This window comes from Platichthys flesus, chromosome 19 (genome assembly GCF_949316205.1).
Source record: "Platichthys flesus chromosome 19, fPlaFle2.1, whole genome shotgun sequence".
Lineage (NCBI taxonomy): Eukaryota > Metazoa > Chordata > Actinopteri > Pleuronectiformes > Pleuronectidae > Platichthys > Platichthys flesus.
The window spans coordinates 6,887,842-6,906,136 of NC_084963.1; the positions used below are offsets into that span (position 1 = coordinate 6,887,842).

An 18,295-nucleotide genomic window follows, 5' to 3' on the forward strand; every position below is an offset into this window, starting at 1 on the left:
ATTATGACGATTAGCCTTAAAGGCACAAAACCGGATTCATACGTAAACAAAAGGGGAAATAATCAATATTTACACAGATTATTAGATTAGAATTGTCAGGGTTCGTAAATAGATGCAAAAAAACTGAAACTGAAACTGAACCTGCTGTCAGACCTTACAATATTAGATAGATAGATAGATAGATAGATAGATAGATAGATAGATAGATAGATAGATAGATAGATAGATAATTTAAATAAAATAAAACCAAATTATCCATCACATGCTGGGATTATTCACTTGTTACAGCAGCAGATAGTCAAATCCAGACAAGAGAACATGTGAAAGTACAATATATATATATTTATTTACCTTTATTGTAAATATAAAGGGAAAAAATTTAACACAGATAATATGTACATAACATACACAAAATATTATAGCGAGAGAAAAGTAGGCTAATTAAACAAAGTGTAGTGGCACATACATGTGGGTGTATGTTTTATTTGTGCTTCATGTATACGAGATAACGATACATACATAATAATGCTTAGATAGATAGATATACAGATAGATATAATACGAGTAAAACAATGGTATGTATATTTTATATTCAATCATGTTTACTCTTCTGAAAAGACTTGTATATACACTTATATGTTATATAAATAAAATAGAGGTATTATTTGTTGATGTTTTCATTACTAGTAAAGTCATAATTAGATCAATGATGTATATGAAAACAACATTTAATTAATTTGACGTGGCAAAACTCCTTAAAAACATATATATATATATATGAAGAGTGTGTCTGATGAGAGAGCATGTTGTCGTTCACCTCAGGTTTGTGTGTAAACCTGGAGCTCTGTGCACTGAATCGAGGTTAGGAGAGGATTAATCCGCTCAACCTTGCCAACCAGCTCTCCCCGCCAGTAGGAAAGACCAATTACATAACCGCATTATACAATAAATACCTCTCCACTAAACCGTGAACTGGGACCAGTACGGGAAGTTTGGCTCATTTCGTCTCTTTATAACTGCGTGTGCGTCGTCAGAAGACTGTCGCCGCATCCTCGTCTCCCTGTGCTGCTTCATCATCTTCCTCCTCTTCGTTCTTTCTCCTCCTCCTCTTCCTCCTGTTTTTCTGCGGTTCTTAGTGAAACACAAGTCAAGGTCCGCGGAGAGTTTAGCTCCGCTGAAGAAGACGCGCCCACTATTGGTTACGCTGCGCATTTCTTGGGGGAGAAACGTGCTAGGACCCGGACTTGGCTGCGCATCCAAAGGAGGAGGTGGTGCTGTGGGGCTTTCATGGGAACTATACGGATATTCCTCTCGTAGCAATTCGATACGTCGTTCGTTGAATGATGGCTCTCCACAAGATTTTCCGGGCTGTCATCATGGGGCCTCCGGGATCGGGGAAAGGAACAGTCTCTGCGCGCATAACCAAAAGTTTCGTGCTGAAGCACCTCTCAAGTGGGGACATCCTGAGATGCAACGTCAACGCTCAAACTGGTGAGACGCGGGGGACATGTCGACTAACTTATAGCGAGAGAGTGATTGTATCATCTGGAACAACATCTGCACATGTTTAACCTGTTTTTAATAAATCAGCAGGCTGCAAGGATATTATCAAAAGGAGGCACTTCCTTTCCTCCCAGAGCACAATACACTTATCACTGGGCTCAACCACTGGAATTAAACTATTCTTCAATCCAAAGTATTTTGTGTAGAGTAAGAACTGCTGTCTAAGTTTGTCTTCTGGACTACTGTGATAAGAGATCCACTCCTTAAACGTCCATTTGTTATCTTTACCACAGAGGAATAAGAGTAGAAAAGTTGCTGCTTCTCTTCAGTCAAGGTCAAAATGGGTAGCATGTGCTAATGGAGCATTTTGCCTCGTGTTTGCACTGGATACAGTTGAGCCAACATTACCTGGTGCTCGGAATGAGGCCCTACTATCTCTCAAACTCACCTTGGAGGAAGATAAAAGGAAGGTGTAAGATAAGGAAAGCCTGTGCACCTTTGCTCCCTGAGAGGAGGAGCTACAGATGGAGACGTGTTACGGAGTACACTTGCAGTACTGGTTAAACCGAGGAGTGTACTGCAGGCATGAACTGAGGCAGTGGAAATACTCATTATTTATGAAGACATGCATTTCCACTCCTCATGCCCATGTTGTAGTGTCATACTGCAAATTGTCTGTGCACAAGTTCAACCGAAATCTTATTGTTGCTGGCAGCTGAGCAGAGCAGCTCCACTGCAGCAGTTAAAGCATTCAAAGCAGTTATTCTTGTAAAAATCCCCCCCAAACAGACCTTGGATCTGCACCTGTGACCTTGTCTGTAGTAAAACCTCTTTTGGGTGTGAGCACTGAGGATAGACTCTATCTAATCTATCCAATAGATGAATCCATTTACTTGTAGATAAACCCTCCTTAAATATCTCTGAACCACTATTTGTTTTGCCAAAGCCGTGCAGCAATGCCTTTGTTTTCTAGACACCTAGGTCTGAGTCATGCAATATCTATGTAAAATTCTACTCAACTTCTTCATGTAAGTTTCCTAACCAAGTTTTATGGTCCGTTTTACCCTTTGCTCTGTTCCTTACTAGTGACATCAGAGTAGCACAGTCAGGTCGTTTCTCAAGGCTTGTCAGGAAAAGTCTTTCATTTGCTGGTCTCAGACCAATTAAAGAGGAAGTAACAGGGAGAAAAAATCTCATGCCTTCAAATCCTTAACCTGCATTATCCCTTTAAAACTTTAAAAGCTTTGCAGTAAAACATGTCCCATTCTGTATCATAGTACACACAAGTTCCTCTGTTTGCTCCTGCAGCCTGAAGCAGCTAAAAGTTATTTCTGCAGGAAGATTAAAACAGCATTAATATCTTCACATGATCAGCATCTCTTCATTCTGTGTTATTTTTGTGTGTCAGAGCTCGGCCTGTTGTTGAAGTCCTGCATTGATCAGGGTCAGCTTGTACCCGATGACGTCATGTCTCGTCTAATCCTGAGTGACCTGAGAGGCATGGGCCAGAGCAGCTGGCTGCTTGATGGTAAGTGCATCTAGTTGTTTGGAAAATCCTCCATATGGATGTTTATTTAGTTAACTGCTGTCAGGGCAACGTTCTCTTTGACCTAATTCACATCCCGGCACAGTAATCTATCATATCCCTCGTCTTCATCTCCTATCCATTCCTCGATCTGTCTCTCTCTCGCTCTACAGGTTTCCCTCGCACGGTGTCCCAAGCGGAGACGCTGGACGACGCCTACAGTGTGGACACAGTCATCAACCTCAACGTTCCTTTCCAGACCATCAAACAGAGGCTGACCTCTCGCTGGACTCACCTTCCCAGCGGCAGAGTCTACAACATAGATTTCAATCCGCCTAAAGTTGCTGTAAATACATCCTCTCTATCTTCATAAATGTCTCAAAGAATTTTGGATACAAACTCAAGGACTCGAACGCCTGAGCAGAACAGAGCCACCATTAATGTTTACCTTGTCTGTATTAGGTCATCCTTAGCAAGATGGCCCACTGCTCTGCTGGGTTGTGTTCACCCTCAAAAGAATACAATGGAAACACAGTGTTGTTTATCAAAGGCTGAAAATGCAAGAAAACGTAAAACGCACTGAGAAATCTTTTGACATTCTTCAGCTTCATTTCCCCCCCTGGCACCACTCTGTGTTTCTTGAGCAGTGTTTACATTCCCACATTCTGTGTCTCTGGGTTTGAGCTTGACGCGTCCTGCTCTTTGTTGCACAACAAGCATGTTAACATTCAGCAATTCTGTCCGGGCAGCTTCACTTCTCCTTTTTCTCCTCTGCAAAACTCCTGTATGTGTATGACATCGCTCGCTTTTATTCTGCAGCTACGAAAGCATTTGAAAAAAACAAAACATATACAGTGTGTTACAGTCTGTTGTGCATGGGTCATTTTGATGTAATTGTGTCACTAACAACATAATTTGTCCCTGTGTTATCTCCAGGGTTTGGATGACGTCACAGGAGAACCTCTGGTCCAGAGGGACGATGACACACCAGAGACAGTAACACGAAGACTGAAGTCCTATGAAACCCTGACAGAGCCTGTGTTAGAGTACTACAGGTAGGAAAGCACACACAAATTAAACCATTAACACTTTTTAGAAACAGTTTTAGATCACTGGGACTCTGCACCCACAATAATTTATTTTGCATCCCTCACAAGAAGAGGCAAGATGAGCTCCATATGATGTCTGAAAGAAGAGCAGTCCACATTAATATCTTAACATATGTAAAAAGCTGCAGCCAATCGTATTGGGCCTTGTCCTCTCTGCATATACATTAATAAAATAAACCATTTGTTCACTAGAAACAACAAAACCTTGCAGGCAAAAGCACAAATACTGGACTTTTGAGGCTTTCGACTCAGTTTACAAGTACATGCGTCATCATTTCTATTTCTGGACCAATTAGGGCAGGAAAACATATTACTCTGTTTTCCCTAAAACCACAGGGATATAAGCTCACCTTGTGTTCCACTTATTCTTATTTTTTCATAAAGTTTGAGGCCGTTAATCATTTAAAGAAAGTGCATGAAACTTCAGAAGGATGGGGTGGAGGGTTTATTTTAACTTGAACACTATTCAGCATGTTTTATTTATGGTACAGTGCATTTTATGGAGGTAATACTGGTAGATCTATAGTATCTGCAGGTTTTTACTGATGGTAAGAAAATGATTTCCGTGTTTCTTTGCCTCTCCAGGAGTAAAGGTGTGCTCGAGACCTTCTCTGGGACAGAAACCAACAAGATCTGGCCACATGTCGAGGAGTTCCTCAACAGAAAATTTCCCTCCGTCCATCGGGGAGCGGCTTAGAAAACCTGAAGAGAAGAGACTCAGAAAGTCTTAAAGTTAACGGCGGAGAAACATATCATCTGTGTGGTAATATAATCTGATGAGAGCAGTTCATGTCCGGTAGGAATGGACCAACTCCAGAGGTCGTTGGGAAAACTCCATGTTGCACTGTTTTCACGATGTGGCTGAAAGTGGTTCGACAGACTCTCAGGACCAAAAATCCTTCAAGCGTTATTTGTTAGAATTCACCCAGATTTTATATCTTCTATAGTGTGCCTTTAATTAACACATAAGACAAAGTCAATTGTCAAGATCCTTACAAGAGACATTGCAATATGATTATGGGGAACATTTGTCAATGTTAGTGTCTGTCCTGTGTGTGTGAAGATAAAATTAACTTTTATAACTTCTAATTTTCCTTAATACGACCGTAACTTCTGTTCTTTGTTGAGAATATTGTAGATGGAACAAAGGTGTTTATATCTTCCTCATTGAACCTGTTTCTAATGCAGTGGGTAATTTGCCCTAAAAAAGGGAAATGTGCCATGCTCTTCTACAAATTCAATGCACTCAAGTGCCTTTAACTGCTTTCGGACAACGTACCAGAGAATGTAGTTAAGAGTAAATACTTATCATGAATAGAAGCTGAACTGACTATTTAAAATCATTTTATTAAACCTTTCAACCACCCGAAGTCTTAAATACCCTCTTATATAACCTGATCAAACCTGCTCAATGTGACTTGAGGAGTAAGAACCCTTATTGAAAAGTGACTGTTTATCAACAGTCCTGTTTCATTGCATTTTGGTCTAACTGCTTCACCGTGTTAAAAGCCACAGTAATGTTAACCTGCCTTGTTTCATGATTTGTACTGTAAACACTTGAATAAAGCACATCTCCTCTTCATAGCTCAACTCTCATAACTTAACAACATGAGTATTTATCATGAATTACATTAAAGGTCTGATGCTAATTTGTATTAAGTGTAATATTGCAAACTAAAATGTTTAACTGAAGGATTTTGAGGGTCAAAAGTATCGAAATCAAAGCCGCAGATCCATATATTTATTTATTTCACAGATTTGTCTTTATCAAAACCTGGAGCCTACATTACCCACGATACAACTTGACAATCAGTTGAGACATGAAGTTATACAGCCATTTCAATTCCTCACGTTTTAAATGCCAGCTCCATTGAATTGTTTTTGCAGCAGGTCCACAAAGAACTGTAGCAGTTGACAGCAAGATAAGAATATTTAGCACTGGTGGTTTTATATTTGAGTTTCTTACAGTGGAACAAGAAGCAAAGTCTCACTGCTGCCAGCTGTCAGTGAACAAATGTTACACCGAGTTTTTTCCTCAAAGCTTAGCGCCGACTGACAGAGATACAGATACCAAATTCACACTTTGTGCTGATAACGTCAAACCCACAGGATATACTGTAGAAAGACTCCAGAGACACTGGCCACAGGTTAAGTACAGCAGTTTAAGCCCAACAGTTGTTTTGCATAGTTGACTAGTCAATGTGGACCATGTAGAAAGAAACAAAAAACATCAAAGTCCACTACAGCACATGGTTTTAACATCACTGCTCACGTTACCTGTTTGCGTTGACAGTATTTATAGCGCTTTTCACATGTTTCACTGCAGGATCAACGATGCATCACACAGAAGCATAGGATGAGTTGTACTTCAATGCATCGGAAGTTATTCCTAATGTCGCAGTCTTGTAAAAATCTTATTGTATTTGCTATTTTGTCTTGTCAAATTAAGAGTAGGATTGTTGAAGGGACAGTTCCTTGGAAGCCTAATGAATGTGACAAAAGCTCCCGTGAACAAAGTGAAGACAGTAAAATCTCAAGGTAAAACTCAAAAAAAATAACACATTCAAACCACAAGCTTGTCAAAGCTTTACTTGTAAAATAAAAGATGTTCTGAGTTTCTGATTCAATTATAGATGATTGGGAGCGCAACAAAAATGAAAGACAAAAGTAAAAACTGCTAATTTTTAAAGTGCAGGACATTCAGATGCAGAGAGCTTCCTCCTCACACATATATACAGTAAAAGTCTCTCGGTCGAGAACACAGCCCTTTTTTCCTCCCCTTCATACTCCAGCTCAAACCACACACACACTGACAGCAGTCTGCACAGAGCACTTTGTACAATTGTGGTTGCGAATCTGTTTCGGATGCTGGGTAAAAGACAGCAAGCTGGTACAGAATATACAAGTAAGTTTTACTCTAGAACATAACTGAACAACACAAATATAAATACACAAAGCCCACACAGACCTAGGAAAATAAAACAGAGAATTTGGCATGTTTTCTACTTTATCTAGTGTAGTCAAGGTTAAATTAGATCACCTGTGCCTCAGCAGAAATATGAAAATAAGATGTTTAATAATTTCCACAGGAGAATTATTAAACTGATAAAGTATGTGACAAATGCAGTGCTCTCTTTACACCTTCCATTAACATGCCTCTGGCACACAGATAGTACCTGGATGTGAATCATTCATCATCACTTACAACTAGAATTGGGTTGATCTCGTTCCACATTATGTATTTATGTGCATCAAAATCTGAACTTGGCATGTAATAAATGCTGGGTTATCATGTTGTATCAAACATAAACTTTCACACTTCTAACAAATAGAGTGCAATGCTGTCTTAAGTGTAGTGTTTGAAATTGCCTTATAACTGTATAATTGTATTATAAGGAATACAATTGTGTTTATAGAGTGAAAAATACACAATTTAAATGTTTCCTACACACTTTCTAAATAAAATCTGAAAGCCACAGATGCACGTTAATGGCAGATGTAAACAAGCTTTAAGTTGGATTAATGATTCACTTTATAATGTCTTAAGCCTCTCCAGACAACACTAGGAAGAACCTTAAACATTAAAACTCTCCATAAAACAAAGACAGCAAATTAGCAAAGAGTTCAGAGCAAACCATGCAAGGCCACACCGTGTTGTAAGATAAACCATCAATTTAATTCACCGTTGGTGCTCTTGCTTCACTTTGAGCAACAAGTCCGGCGGCTCTTTGTAACGTTTCTGGCTAAAAAGAAAGAACTGCAGCAGGTGTTGACAAAATAAAAGGTCTACGACAAGAGCCAAGTAAAAGTTAAATGTGCAACATGTGATTTTCCTGCAGGAAGCGGGTGGTGGTGATGGGGGCTTGTAAAATCCTTTAGCGATACTTCTTCTGGACACTGGATGCTACAGGGAGTCGCTGGCAGGGGTCTGAGCTAGCTGGTTAGCATGCTAACGTCAGTGGGAGCTAGGTGGTGATACACAGAGAAGCAAACCAAGAGCTAACGTGTCGGTGCTTTCCACCGTTCCAACAAGTTTGAAGGTTTGAATTTGCAGCGTTTCAGCTAAACTCGCCGGTGAATAGCAGTAAATGCTGACACTGGATCTGTAGCAACAAACACTTACATGTAGCTGCTCTGAAACATTTACACCAAACATTATCATCTTCTGTTTTAAACAGAGTGACCTGTGCCACCCACTCATACTGCATTTTAGATCCTCCTCCAACTGTGAGCCTGAGAGACCTATGAGATTGTGTGCAACTCCTTAACATGCAGATCAGTTGGGATCCTGAACGAGCCAAAGCCTTTGTGTGACCCACTCCAGAAGAGTTGATCTATAACTAACTGTACTTTCATTCTAGTATCTTAAATTGAAAAAGGCTGGGGAGGGAACATCCAGGTAACCACAACTGGAGCATCTTTACTGCCTGTTCATGTCAGAGATTCAGACATTAAATACATTCATACTGCAGATTAGCATGAGGTCTGCAAATTCAGCTGTAGTGGGCCACTTTAAAAATAAAAAATAAAAGTCCTGTGTAAAACAAATCCAAAAAAAAAAAAAAAGATGTGAGGCCAGAGTCTGTGGACGTAGTTATAAAACTGTTGTGGAACACTAATTAATCATGACGTCATTGTGTAATATATTTTTATTGTGCCAAGTGTCAGCTGCTTTCAGTTCTTTATCTGTTGCTCATCGGCTCAGTCACGCATTACGCAGACTTTTTACTATCGTGTAAAATTGGTTTTAACGTCCGGTTCGACTGATTCAGACATTTGCTTTTAGCTTCTCTGGAAAATGTACAGGGTTGCAGTGCAGCTTAAATGCAGCTTTTATCTCTTACACACCACACACCACACACCCTCTGGCCTGGGTATAAAACTGCTGCTCCTCTCTGCCACCCACTCAACAGAGCAGATGCAGGTCAACCCATAGGTCAACACTGGCAGCTCTCCTCTGGGGCAAGTAACCGTGGTTTGACCGAGAAGTCGCCTAGATTCGTCACTACTTGCTGTTATGACAAAGAAGGTGCCAAGTGTGTTGCAGAAACAATTCTCAGAAGCAGCCAATGAGGAAACTTCAAAAACTCAGCCTGCCAACCAATGGTGTGACTTGATCACATACTTATCTCTATCCCTCACTCACAGATGATGCATTGGACCGTGGCCAGTCCAGCCAATAACCAGCTAGATAATGAGAGGGCTGTAAAACCAGTGTTATTGAGCAACGCATACGTTTAGCGGGCAAGGGACACTGCAAGAGCCAATAGCCAGACGCCTGGGATGTGCTAACAGGAAGCCTGTCATCAGTAAAACATTATTTTCTGCACTGAAAAATAAAATACTGATCATGTCTCCGTTAACTCCTGCTCTGTATTGCTGTTTTCGAGCTTGCTCTGCTGTCGAAGGAGGGCTTAAAACTCTTGTTCCTGGACAGGGAGACGATGGAGATGGAAGAAAAGCTGGATCCAAACACTAGGAGGTCTCCATCATGCGTATGTCCTCTGTTTCTGTGGCATCATCCTTTGTCCACTTTTCTGTGCTTGTCCACAGCCCTGCCTTTAAACAACGCTTCATTGGGTACTCTGTCACCTGGTGGAGGGAGACAAAGGGAAGAGGGTTCAACTGAGAGTCAACCACTGACAGGTGAAGCCGTGCAAATATCAAAAATCACCAGTAGTTCAAAATCAACAGAGTAAGGGTGACAGACTCAGGCGGATTAACATACTGCTGCCAGGTTATAGAGGATTATAATAGTGATGTTAGAGCACTCTTACTCTCAAACATTTCAAATCTGAAATTCTGATTAAAATAAAAAGGCCTGTGCTAGATTTTAATCACGACCTAGAGCAAATCTGTGAGGGCACAACCTTGTTTTTTATTTTAAACGAAAAGCTACTGGTGCGCTTGTTCTCCTCTGATCCCTCATCAGGGGTTTCGACTTCAAGCTGCGGTGAAGAGAGACGCTGCAAAAAGAAAAAAGCTAAACTACAAAAGCAAAACTAGCTTCAAGCTTGATCGCATTCCTCTGTGGGAGGAGAAGAGTCGTTTTTCCTTTCCCTTTTCTCTGCTGCATAGATGTTTGGCAACTTGACAGACTGAGGGGCCAACAGAAGGGGGAGGGCCAAATTCTCTCCTTCTTACAAACTACGGATTAGAAAAGCCTGTGGAATACTGTATGCCATTTGGTCACTTTCACACTAGACTTCATCTAAACCTTTAAATCCTCGCCCTAAAATACAGAATCTCTCATGTTTAGAATTAGTTTAAGGGTAAGGAGACACCGCTGTTCTTGATGACATGTTCCATTGTTTGTATTAAGAAAAGTATATCCAAGAAGAATACAGTAACTTCTGTAACCTGTGTTTCAGTAGCAAGGACGACAAGTGAGGAACACTTACTGGAGAGTCCAAGGAGTCTTTGGGGTCAAGTCTGCAGTTTGTGCCACTGCTCTGTAGTTCACTGTTGTTCGGGGTATCACCTCTATAATTCACTGCATATTCTTTAACTCTGTGTTTGAAGGCCTCGAGCTCTGTATGGAAGACTTCTAAGTAAACCTCTTGTCCTTCCTGTAAAGCATTAAAGACAACCATATTCAGAGAACAACATATGTTGCCTCCCCAGAAACAACTGAATTTACATGCAAGGCATTTTTTAAGCTAATTTTTTTTGTGGCCTTCTAAATTAACCGCTGATCTATTATGTCTCATGTCCCAACATACAGAAGTAAGAAAGGTAGGCCCACAAGTAGAGGTAGGTAGAATCTTATCTTTCAGCTCACTTTGGCTTTGTGGAAGAACTGCCTGAAGCAGCCTCTGGGATCCTGCTGAGAGTTCAGGGCCATCTCCAGGATGAACTGCATGACGACAGCTTGGTGCGCCACCTGCTCCATCAGCGCCTCCTTCTGCAGGAGTGTGAAAAAACAACTGACTTCACCTAGCCTGTGTGTCTCAACAGATCTCCCCTTCAAAGCACTCAAATCGTTGAGTCATGTTTTCAAATCATTTGTGTAAAGTCTAGACTTCAGCATTTATTATGACACTGCATTGTCTTAAAATGAACATGTGACTAGCTAAATCAGTCTAGCACAACAATCCTGATATAAATCCTCAATTCATGAAGGTTATAATATACTTTTTCGGCTGAAAATTATGTTAAAGATGTGCCTATTCAACTAAGTGTTAATTTTGAAATATTTACAGTCTAATGCTAATAAAATATATAGAATTATGTTCACAAATGTGCCAATTATTGTCTATTTGAATCAATCATCTAATCAATCAATGAGGATAGGCTTAATAACAGATTCACTCCTCTGTAGAACAAATTGCAGTTCATTAACAAAATTCTTGAACTCAGATCCTTGATCATAATATATAAGCAATGGTGACTGGTTATCAGGATAAATTAATAATTTGCTTTGGTCTTGTGACGGTGTTGTTAAAGAGTGGTTGATGATAAAAAGACAATCTCATGTGTACATTACCCCTTCTTGCTGTAGTCTCATGCACCACAGTATTAAATAGTTGGCTGTTTCCTCACAGATGAGCTGAGGCATGTGTGCAAGGAATCGCTGACTGTCGTCCCATCTCCTCAACATTCCTGCAAATGTAAAGAAAGCTTATTAGTTTGTTATAAGAAGACTTAAAAAGGTCTTTAAAACAGTTAAATTACTGATGAAAAAAAATCTACTGTAATCACTTATAATATAAGTGTTAAAACACTTTTATATAAAGGCCCAAAACATTGTCCTGTTCATTCAATGTGCATCTGAAAACTATACATCATCTCATTCAGTGAAGCTGGAGGACAAATCCTGTCTTAACTTGTAAGAATCTAAAAGCCACAGGTTGAGTCTGAAATGACAGAATATTATTAAACTGAAATTAAAGTAGTCACATGATTTTTCAACCATTTATCTGCAGGCAAACCATCTGCTTTTGTGTGTGACTTACCAAAATGCCGGAGCTCATTCTCATACGTTTGGAGAAACGTATTGCATTTGTCCTGGTCCATGTCAACAGGCTGAAGTTGGGCATTAATTATACTCTGTAAGAGAGAGAAGCCATAACTGAGATTAAAACGTTACTAGATGGTGAGCAGACAGTCGGGAACCCACAGGAAAATGTGAAATCACAACAGCAAAATGGATCTCTCGCCTTAAAATCTAGCAATGAATGCTACCTTATCAAATACATCCCAACTTCCGACAGCTCCGAGCACAGCACTGCGGCTTGGTTCTTGACCTCCCAGCATGCTCTCCTTGCGGCGCCACTCCTCCTCCGTGTGTGTGAGCTCTGTGGGACAGGCCAGTGTCCGAGCACGCTCCTGCTCCAGGGACTCTGAGCTGTGGACCCCAAGAGAACACAGCTGTTCCTGCGCCTCAGCCAGTCTCCAGCTGGAGACAATTGAGGCCTTAACACAGCGCTGCTGGCTCTGGCACAGAGACGCCATTGGACAGTCACAAAGCTGTGATGATGGTGTCTAGTGTGAGGTTAATGGAATTCAAAAGAGAGAAGGAACACATCGTCAGTGACTCAATCAGATTAGTTAAGTTAGTTAAAATCTCTATAAACAGATTCGTAAGTAGCTAGTTGTTAATTGAGATTAATCAAATATTTTTTTCTGGACCTAAAAACAGCTACACAAAGTATCGTTTATGTTTTATGTGGAGAGAAAATCCTACTTGTGTTATAAAAGAAACTTGAAAGAATTTAAATAGTGTTCGCTGATTCGAAGTATTAATTGTTGCCCCCAAAGGCTAATTCATTGTTAGACTACAGCGGATGTGATTTAGTTAGTTAATATTGCCCATGCTTTGTATGAGCAGAATTGATAAAAAGGGTGCTGAATGAAAAAATAAGTCTCAGACTTCAGACAAATTTTCTGATGCACACACACATTCCTGTGGTTGTGCAGGAATCCTATTTCAAAAGCAATTAGTCTGCACTGTTTTAAAGAAATATGCAAAAGGATCCAATATAAAAAGCTTCTTCCTTCAGAGGAGAGATGGATTATACATCATTGGCTTCTCATCAACAGGGAACCCAACAATAAATGTTCCTCTCAATCCCACTTTTTCCACAGATTTCTCATAGATCTTCATAGTGAACAGATGACAGCAACAAACTTTGGCGGAATCACACACTAAGGCCAATTGGCTTTTTTAGCCTTCATCGCCACAACCATGTTCTATTTAGGAACAGGGTGGAGAGAGACGTCTATAAATAAAATCAAACCTGTGCGTGGCTTCATGGTTAAGCAAACAGCCAAAGACCTTATCTGGTCCCCAGCAGCAACCACAGTCAGCTGTCATCAGTGTCAGGGACTGAACGCAGGACCTGAGGGACTGTGAACTGCTGCTTCACGTCCTGTTCTGACCTCTGATCTCACCAACCAGCCCAGACAGGGATGATCTCTTTCCACAGCTGATTTAAGCAGTGGCCTGACAACATGGAGACATTGCCTGTGATCCGTTCACCTCATGGCAACGTGGTTAAACTGGATATAAACGGATCAGTGTTTTTAGCAGGTTAGCATTGACTCACGCATGAAAGCTGATGTTTGCCAACCACACACACAACAAGCTATCCAGTAATAACGCCACTTTAAAGTGATACAAACTGGGCAGCAGAACATAAACAAGACGCTAATGTAAACCAAGCAGATGCCCACACGTTGCTAACAATTGTCAACATGGGTACTCCAGCACAAACACACTGCGAAGATCCCCCAACAGGGTTAGCTAGCTAGCATGTTTTTAAACCCGTTAACTTGCCGCTGGGATAAGACACACGTCTCCCACCAACACAGACTACTTTACCTGCTGGTGGTGGTAAACACCCCCTTGGTCCCTGGCTGCTGAAGCTGGGTCACCGCCGGACTCCTCCACGGGGTAAAACGAGGCTCCGGTGCCCCGCCACTCCATCACTGCTTCTCTGCTAGCCGTTAGCCCTCCGTTGGACGCGCTAGCTAGCAGAGGCTAGCTGAGGCTTGGAGGGGATCAGAAGCAGAGCTGCTTTCTGCGCTGGGCGGTCAGCCACGTTTTATACAGGAGGTCAGCGAGTCTGGCTGGGGAAGGAGAGGGAGAGGGAGAGGGAGAGGGAGGAGAATGAGCAGGAGAAGCACCGGAGCAGCTCTAGTAAATAAAAAGTTAGCTCCTCAAACAACAACAATAGCCGCAACTACACTGACTCCTGCTGGGACAGCTCGTTTATTTTTAATAAGTGACCCACAGGGCACGTGGTAAACAAGTTTGACCCACTTGACAAAGCTATTTCAATTTGAATGAATGTACTATTATTATTGTAACTTTTATTAGTATTATTAATATTTTTATTACACAGTACGTGGTTTTACTTGAGTCAACATTAAACTCAGTCCAACCTGGCCAGCATCAGATGTAAAAGTATACCCCCAAAATATTCACTGTAGAGTATAACTTAATACATTTAAAAGTGTTTGTAAATGATTAAACAAAAAAACTCAATACATAAATATCGCTGAGGGCAGAATGGTGTGTTGTTGCTCACTGTAAATAATTAAAATGTTTTTACAAAGGCTATTACATACACTTTCATTTCATTTTATTTGTATATAATATATTATATTATCTTATTATCTCATATAGGCCTTGGATTTGAATCTGCTACCTGCATATTTTAAGTATTTTAAATAAATAAGTCAAACCCTAAGTAAAGCACATTTAATACAGATTTAAAGATGAATAACTGAAGCTTTACAAAGTAGTCCATTAGAGATAGCCTGTTAATTATGGTACAGCAGATGTAAAAACAAAAAGGAAAATGCTTCAAATATAGAACTAGAGATATAAAAAATATAAAAATGAGGTATAGACAGTAACGGTGACCGTCTGGCAGCATTTATAAGTATATAAGTATAAATCTGGACATCTAATATCAGTGGAATCAAATATTCCAAGGTAAGAGAAAGGTGTCACTGCAAGTAGAATGTAATCAAGACCAGTAGGGGGCGGTAAAATGTTTTTACGTGCATGACATCGTTCTCTGAAAATAAGTAGTAGATGAAGAATAATATATAGGTATATGTACCCTACTTTGAGACTTGTAGGCAGCTTAATTTGCATTATATACTTTTCTAAGACAATAAATCCATTTGCACTGATTAGTGTCAAAGCTGAGAAGTGATTTAGTTATTATATCCTCTAATTTATGGAGATTTGTGTACAGTGTGATGGTTAAAGCTGCCTGACAAGTTTTACTGAGGGCAAACAAAAGGTACCACCAAAGTCCATTCAACCACACTATCTATCCTGGAGAAACTTTGGCACAAGTTTACCTGACAGGATCTCACTGGGAGGAAGTAGCACACGGTGAGTGCTTTCCTATCGATAAGATTGCACCGCAGCAGCGTCGTTAAATGCCCGTCGCTTGTTGACACGCGTGAAAAACACAAATAAAGTCGACTGTGATGGAGAACAACAGGAAATGCTAGCATCAATGTCTGTGAGCTAGCTTAAAGTGAGTCGCGATGTTTAAGGTTTCCTCGCTTCCTGGCTAACGTATATCCCTGTGGTTTGGTTTAGCTAGCTGTTATAGCAGAATAGCTACAGGTGGTTCGACGTTAACAGGCTGCCAGGTATCATGAGCTTTACCTCAGTGGATGGGTCAGACAAGCTAGCATTGGTTAGCATGGGATTCCAACACTGAGGAAGTAGGGAGTTTCCTTTCCAAACCACTAGGTGGGGATAGACGATAACAAAGCGAAAGGAAACGTCCCTTTTTGCCTCAGGAACCTTCCTAGCTGAGTGAAATCACCCGGAAGTATTTCAGAGGCCGCCATAATAAGCTGTTCAAATTCACTAAATGATGAGGAAAGGATTTTCAATGCTTCCTAATTTATCTCCTTATGAAGAGGTAACAACGGACTGTTCTTTATTAAATAAGAGGAGAAAATATAAAAAACAGAACAGCTGTTTTGTTCTTATTCCCTAAATACTAAAAATTACATGAATCTCCTGATTGTGGAATGGCCACAATACTTTTACCCTGCGACTGTGTAAGGTTTTCTCCTTCTATGTTCCTCACATTAATACATCATTTCAACATTTCTGTCCTGTTTGTTTTATTAAGATTTTTTATTAAATCTGTTTAGTTGTTATTTATTGTGTCACTTTCTGTTTTTCACAGGGAACTTTATTATAACTGTCAGCACACAGCACAACCCATTTTGTGCGTATCGTCTGGTATAAATAAATTGGTTTGAAGAAACAAAAATGCTGACTGTAAGTGGAGTCAGATTTTCCCCGCACAGTGGTTCTCCTTTCCTAACTCCTTACGTCTTCTGATTCACATCTTTCCTTGACCCTGTGACGTATTCCATCGGGTTCAAGGAATAGGAGACTTTGACTGCAGGTGCTCTTCCTCTTCCTCCATTTCATCCACCCCAGTGCCAGGACAGTGCTGGATGCCAAATCCCGCCTCTAGAGCCCACAGACATTCAGACAGGGAGAAACAACCAGACTTCAGGCCGAATAACAAAACATCCTCAGCCTGAAATCTAGTCTCATAGCCAGCTGGCTTCCTGCCCTTTCTCAGGCCGCTGTTCCCACAAGTTTCTGTGTGTGTGTGTGTGTGTGTGCATGCTTGTGTGTGTGTATCAATCAGACACATAGAGTCTGTGGTGTCAATGAAGGAACCATGATATTTGCCAAACTGGTTCATATAATCATGAGTTGTTGGATCAGTTTCTTTCTTGTTTTATTATGTATTCGAGACACTTCCTCATTTTCTATTCATATGATTTTCATTTCCGTGACATCAGTTTGAAGAAGTTGCTCCCCAACACAGTTCAGAACAAAATAATACAAACATACAATGCAGGGTGGCATATCTTGACCTATTAGTTCAGTCAAAAGGTTTTACTGTATTATGGCACATAATGACATGCTTGTAAAGCTGCACAAGTATGTTGATTGTCAGAAAAAGAATGAACAGTCGTTTAAATAATCAATTCATAGTTTCTTTTGAATTTCATACATAAACAAATATTTTCTGCATTTGTGAAAATGCTTTATCATTGTAAACTGTATGTCCTTGGGTGGTGGACTGTTGGTTAAACAAGAAAAGACTTTGAAATGGTATTTATTAATTTGTTGACAAAACAACATACCTTTTAGATATAGCTCTACCAATTTTGTAAATGAAAGTATCTAAACTTTTAGATTATATATATTTGAACAAATGTGATGGAGACATCCTATTTACTGCATTGTGTTGTTCTGTGTACCCTCTTCTACAGAGTGACAGCAGCACAGAGAAATGAACCCTCAGGCTCCACATGCAGCAGGTTTGTGACACCGTTCTTTCTACACACACTCTCTAGTTATGATGCAGAATATTTGAGGGTTAATTATAATTGCATGATGGGTACAGAGACGCACAAGTTGCAGAAACAATCCCTGGTTTGAAATGCACTCTCTCATCTAACTTGAATGTCTCAAAGGTCAGGTAACAACACTTTTATACCGTGGTTATTAAGCATTTGAATTCATATACTTTTGGATACAACCCAGAATAATTTGCTGATTGCTGCTAACTGCAAGTGTTGAATGTAACTTGTCTTAATTTTTTTTCAAAAGAAGATATTAAATTTAGTATGAAAATAATTGTGTTGCCACTTTATTGTCACTAACTTTGATTCATCTGTGGTTTGAAGCTTTTAAATGTGTTTGGCATCATTACCACTGGACACAAGATAGACATCATCATAGTTGTTTCCCCCCTGTAGACGCTATAAGTATGTGTCAGTCCTCACTGGTATGGAAAACAAGCTGTAGTGGGTCACTTCTAGAGAGGTAATTAACATACAAAAGTTGAATCTAATTCTCTGAGTGCTGGCATGTTCCTCATTTTCAAGATTCCGTAATAGCACCTTTTTTTCCAGCACCTACAACAGCAAATGAGAAAAGAAGCACTTGTAGGGGAATGTTGTGGCATCCTTCCAGTGCAGTTGAGCCACTTGTGCAACCTCTGCCAAGTCACACTGGTGGCTGCAGTGACACTAAATGCCACATTTAGACACTTGATCTCTGTGTTTCCTTTATTTTGGCAGCTGCCTGGCAACAGGCTGTTCGACCTGCCTGTGGATTTAATCTCTGTCTTATTTTACTGAAATT

General features: G+C 40.2%; 3 protein-coding genes across 3 annotated transcripts in view; 2 read left to right on the forward strand and 1 right to left on the reverse strand.

Annotated features, from left to right (window-relative positions):
- The first annotated feature begins 893 nt into the window (after positions 1 to 893).
- Positions 894 to 5,721, forward strand: ak3 (adenylate kinase 3). The gene is made up of 5 exons (XM_062413040.1): positions 894 to 1,491; positions 2,912 to 3,031; positions 3,202 to 3,374; positions 3,965 to 4,083; positions 4,723 to 5,721. Exons 1-5 carry the CDS (start codon positions 1,341 to 1,343, stop codon positions 4,832 to 4,834), a joined length of 675 nt encoding a protein of 224 aa, XP_062269024.1. The 5' UTR covers positions 894 to 1,340; the 3' UTR covers positions 4,835 to 5,721.
- A 142-nt stretch (positions 5,722 to 5,863) lies between these two features.
- On the reverse strand, positions 5,864 to 14,324 carry cdc37l1 (cell division cycle 37-like 1). The gene is made up of 7 exons (XM_062413038.1): positions 13,961 to 14,324; positions 12,322 to 12,621; positions 12,093 to 12,186; positions 11,624 to 11,739; positions 10,919 to 11,041; positions 10,539 to 10,706; positions 5,864 to 9,729 (listed from the first exon to the last, which is right to left on the reverse strand). Exons 1-7 carry the CDS (start codon positions 14,063 to 14,065, stop codon positions 9,613 to 9,615), a joined length of 1,023 nt encoding a protein of 340 aa, XP_062269022.1. The 5' UTR covers positions 14,066 to 14,324; the 3' UTR covers positions 5,864 to 9,612.
- Positions 14,325 to 15,429: 1,105 nt separating this feature from the next.
- The window catches only part of exd3 (exonuclease 3'-5' domain containing 3), a 33,750-nt gene continuing 30,884 nt past the window's right edge, over positions 15,430 to 18,295 (forward strand). The window contains exons 1-2 of the mRNA XM_062413396.1: positions 15,430 to 15,490; positions 17,419 to 17,466. Coding sequence (XP_062269380.1) covers positions 17,439 to 17,466 — 28 coding nt within the window. The 5' untranslated portion in view covers positions 15,430 to 15,490; positions 17,419 to 17,438. The remainder of the gene's footprint in view (positions 15,491 to 17,418; positions 17,467 to 18,295) is intronic.

Coding starts and splice junctions, on each gene's coding strand:
- cdc37l1 (XM_062413038.1), bottom strand. CDS start 14,065: ATGGAGTGGCGGGGCACCGGAGCCTCGTTTTACCCCGTGGAGGAGTCC. Junction 12,622..13,960: donor GTGTTTACCACCACCAGCAG/GTAAAGTAGTCT, acceptor ACCTCACACTAG/ACACCATCATCACAGCTTTG. Junction 10,707..10,918: donor AGTTCTTCCACAAAGCCAAA/GTGAGCTGAAAG, acceptor AATGCTTTACAG/GAAGGACAAGAGGTTTACTT.
- ak3 (XM_062413040.1), top strand. CDS start 1,341: ATGATGGCTCTCCACAAGATTTTCCGGGCTGTCATCATGGGGCCTCCG. Junction 3,032..3,201: donor GAGCAGCTGGCTGCTTGATG/GTAAGTGCATCT, acceptor CTCGCTCTACAG/GTTTCCCTCGCACGGTGTCC. Junction 4,084..4,722: donor CCTGTGTTAGAGTACTACAG/GTAGGAAAGCAC, acceptor TTGCCTCTCCAG/GAGTAAAGGTGTGCTCGAGA.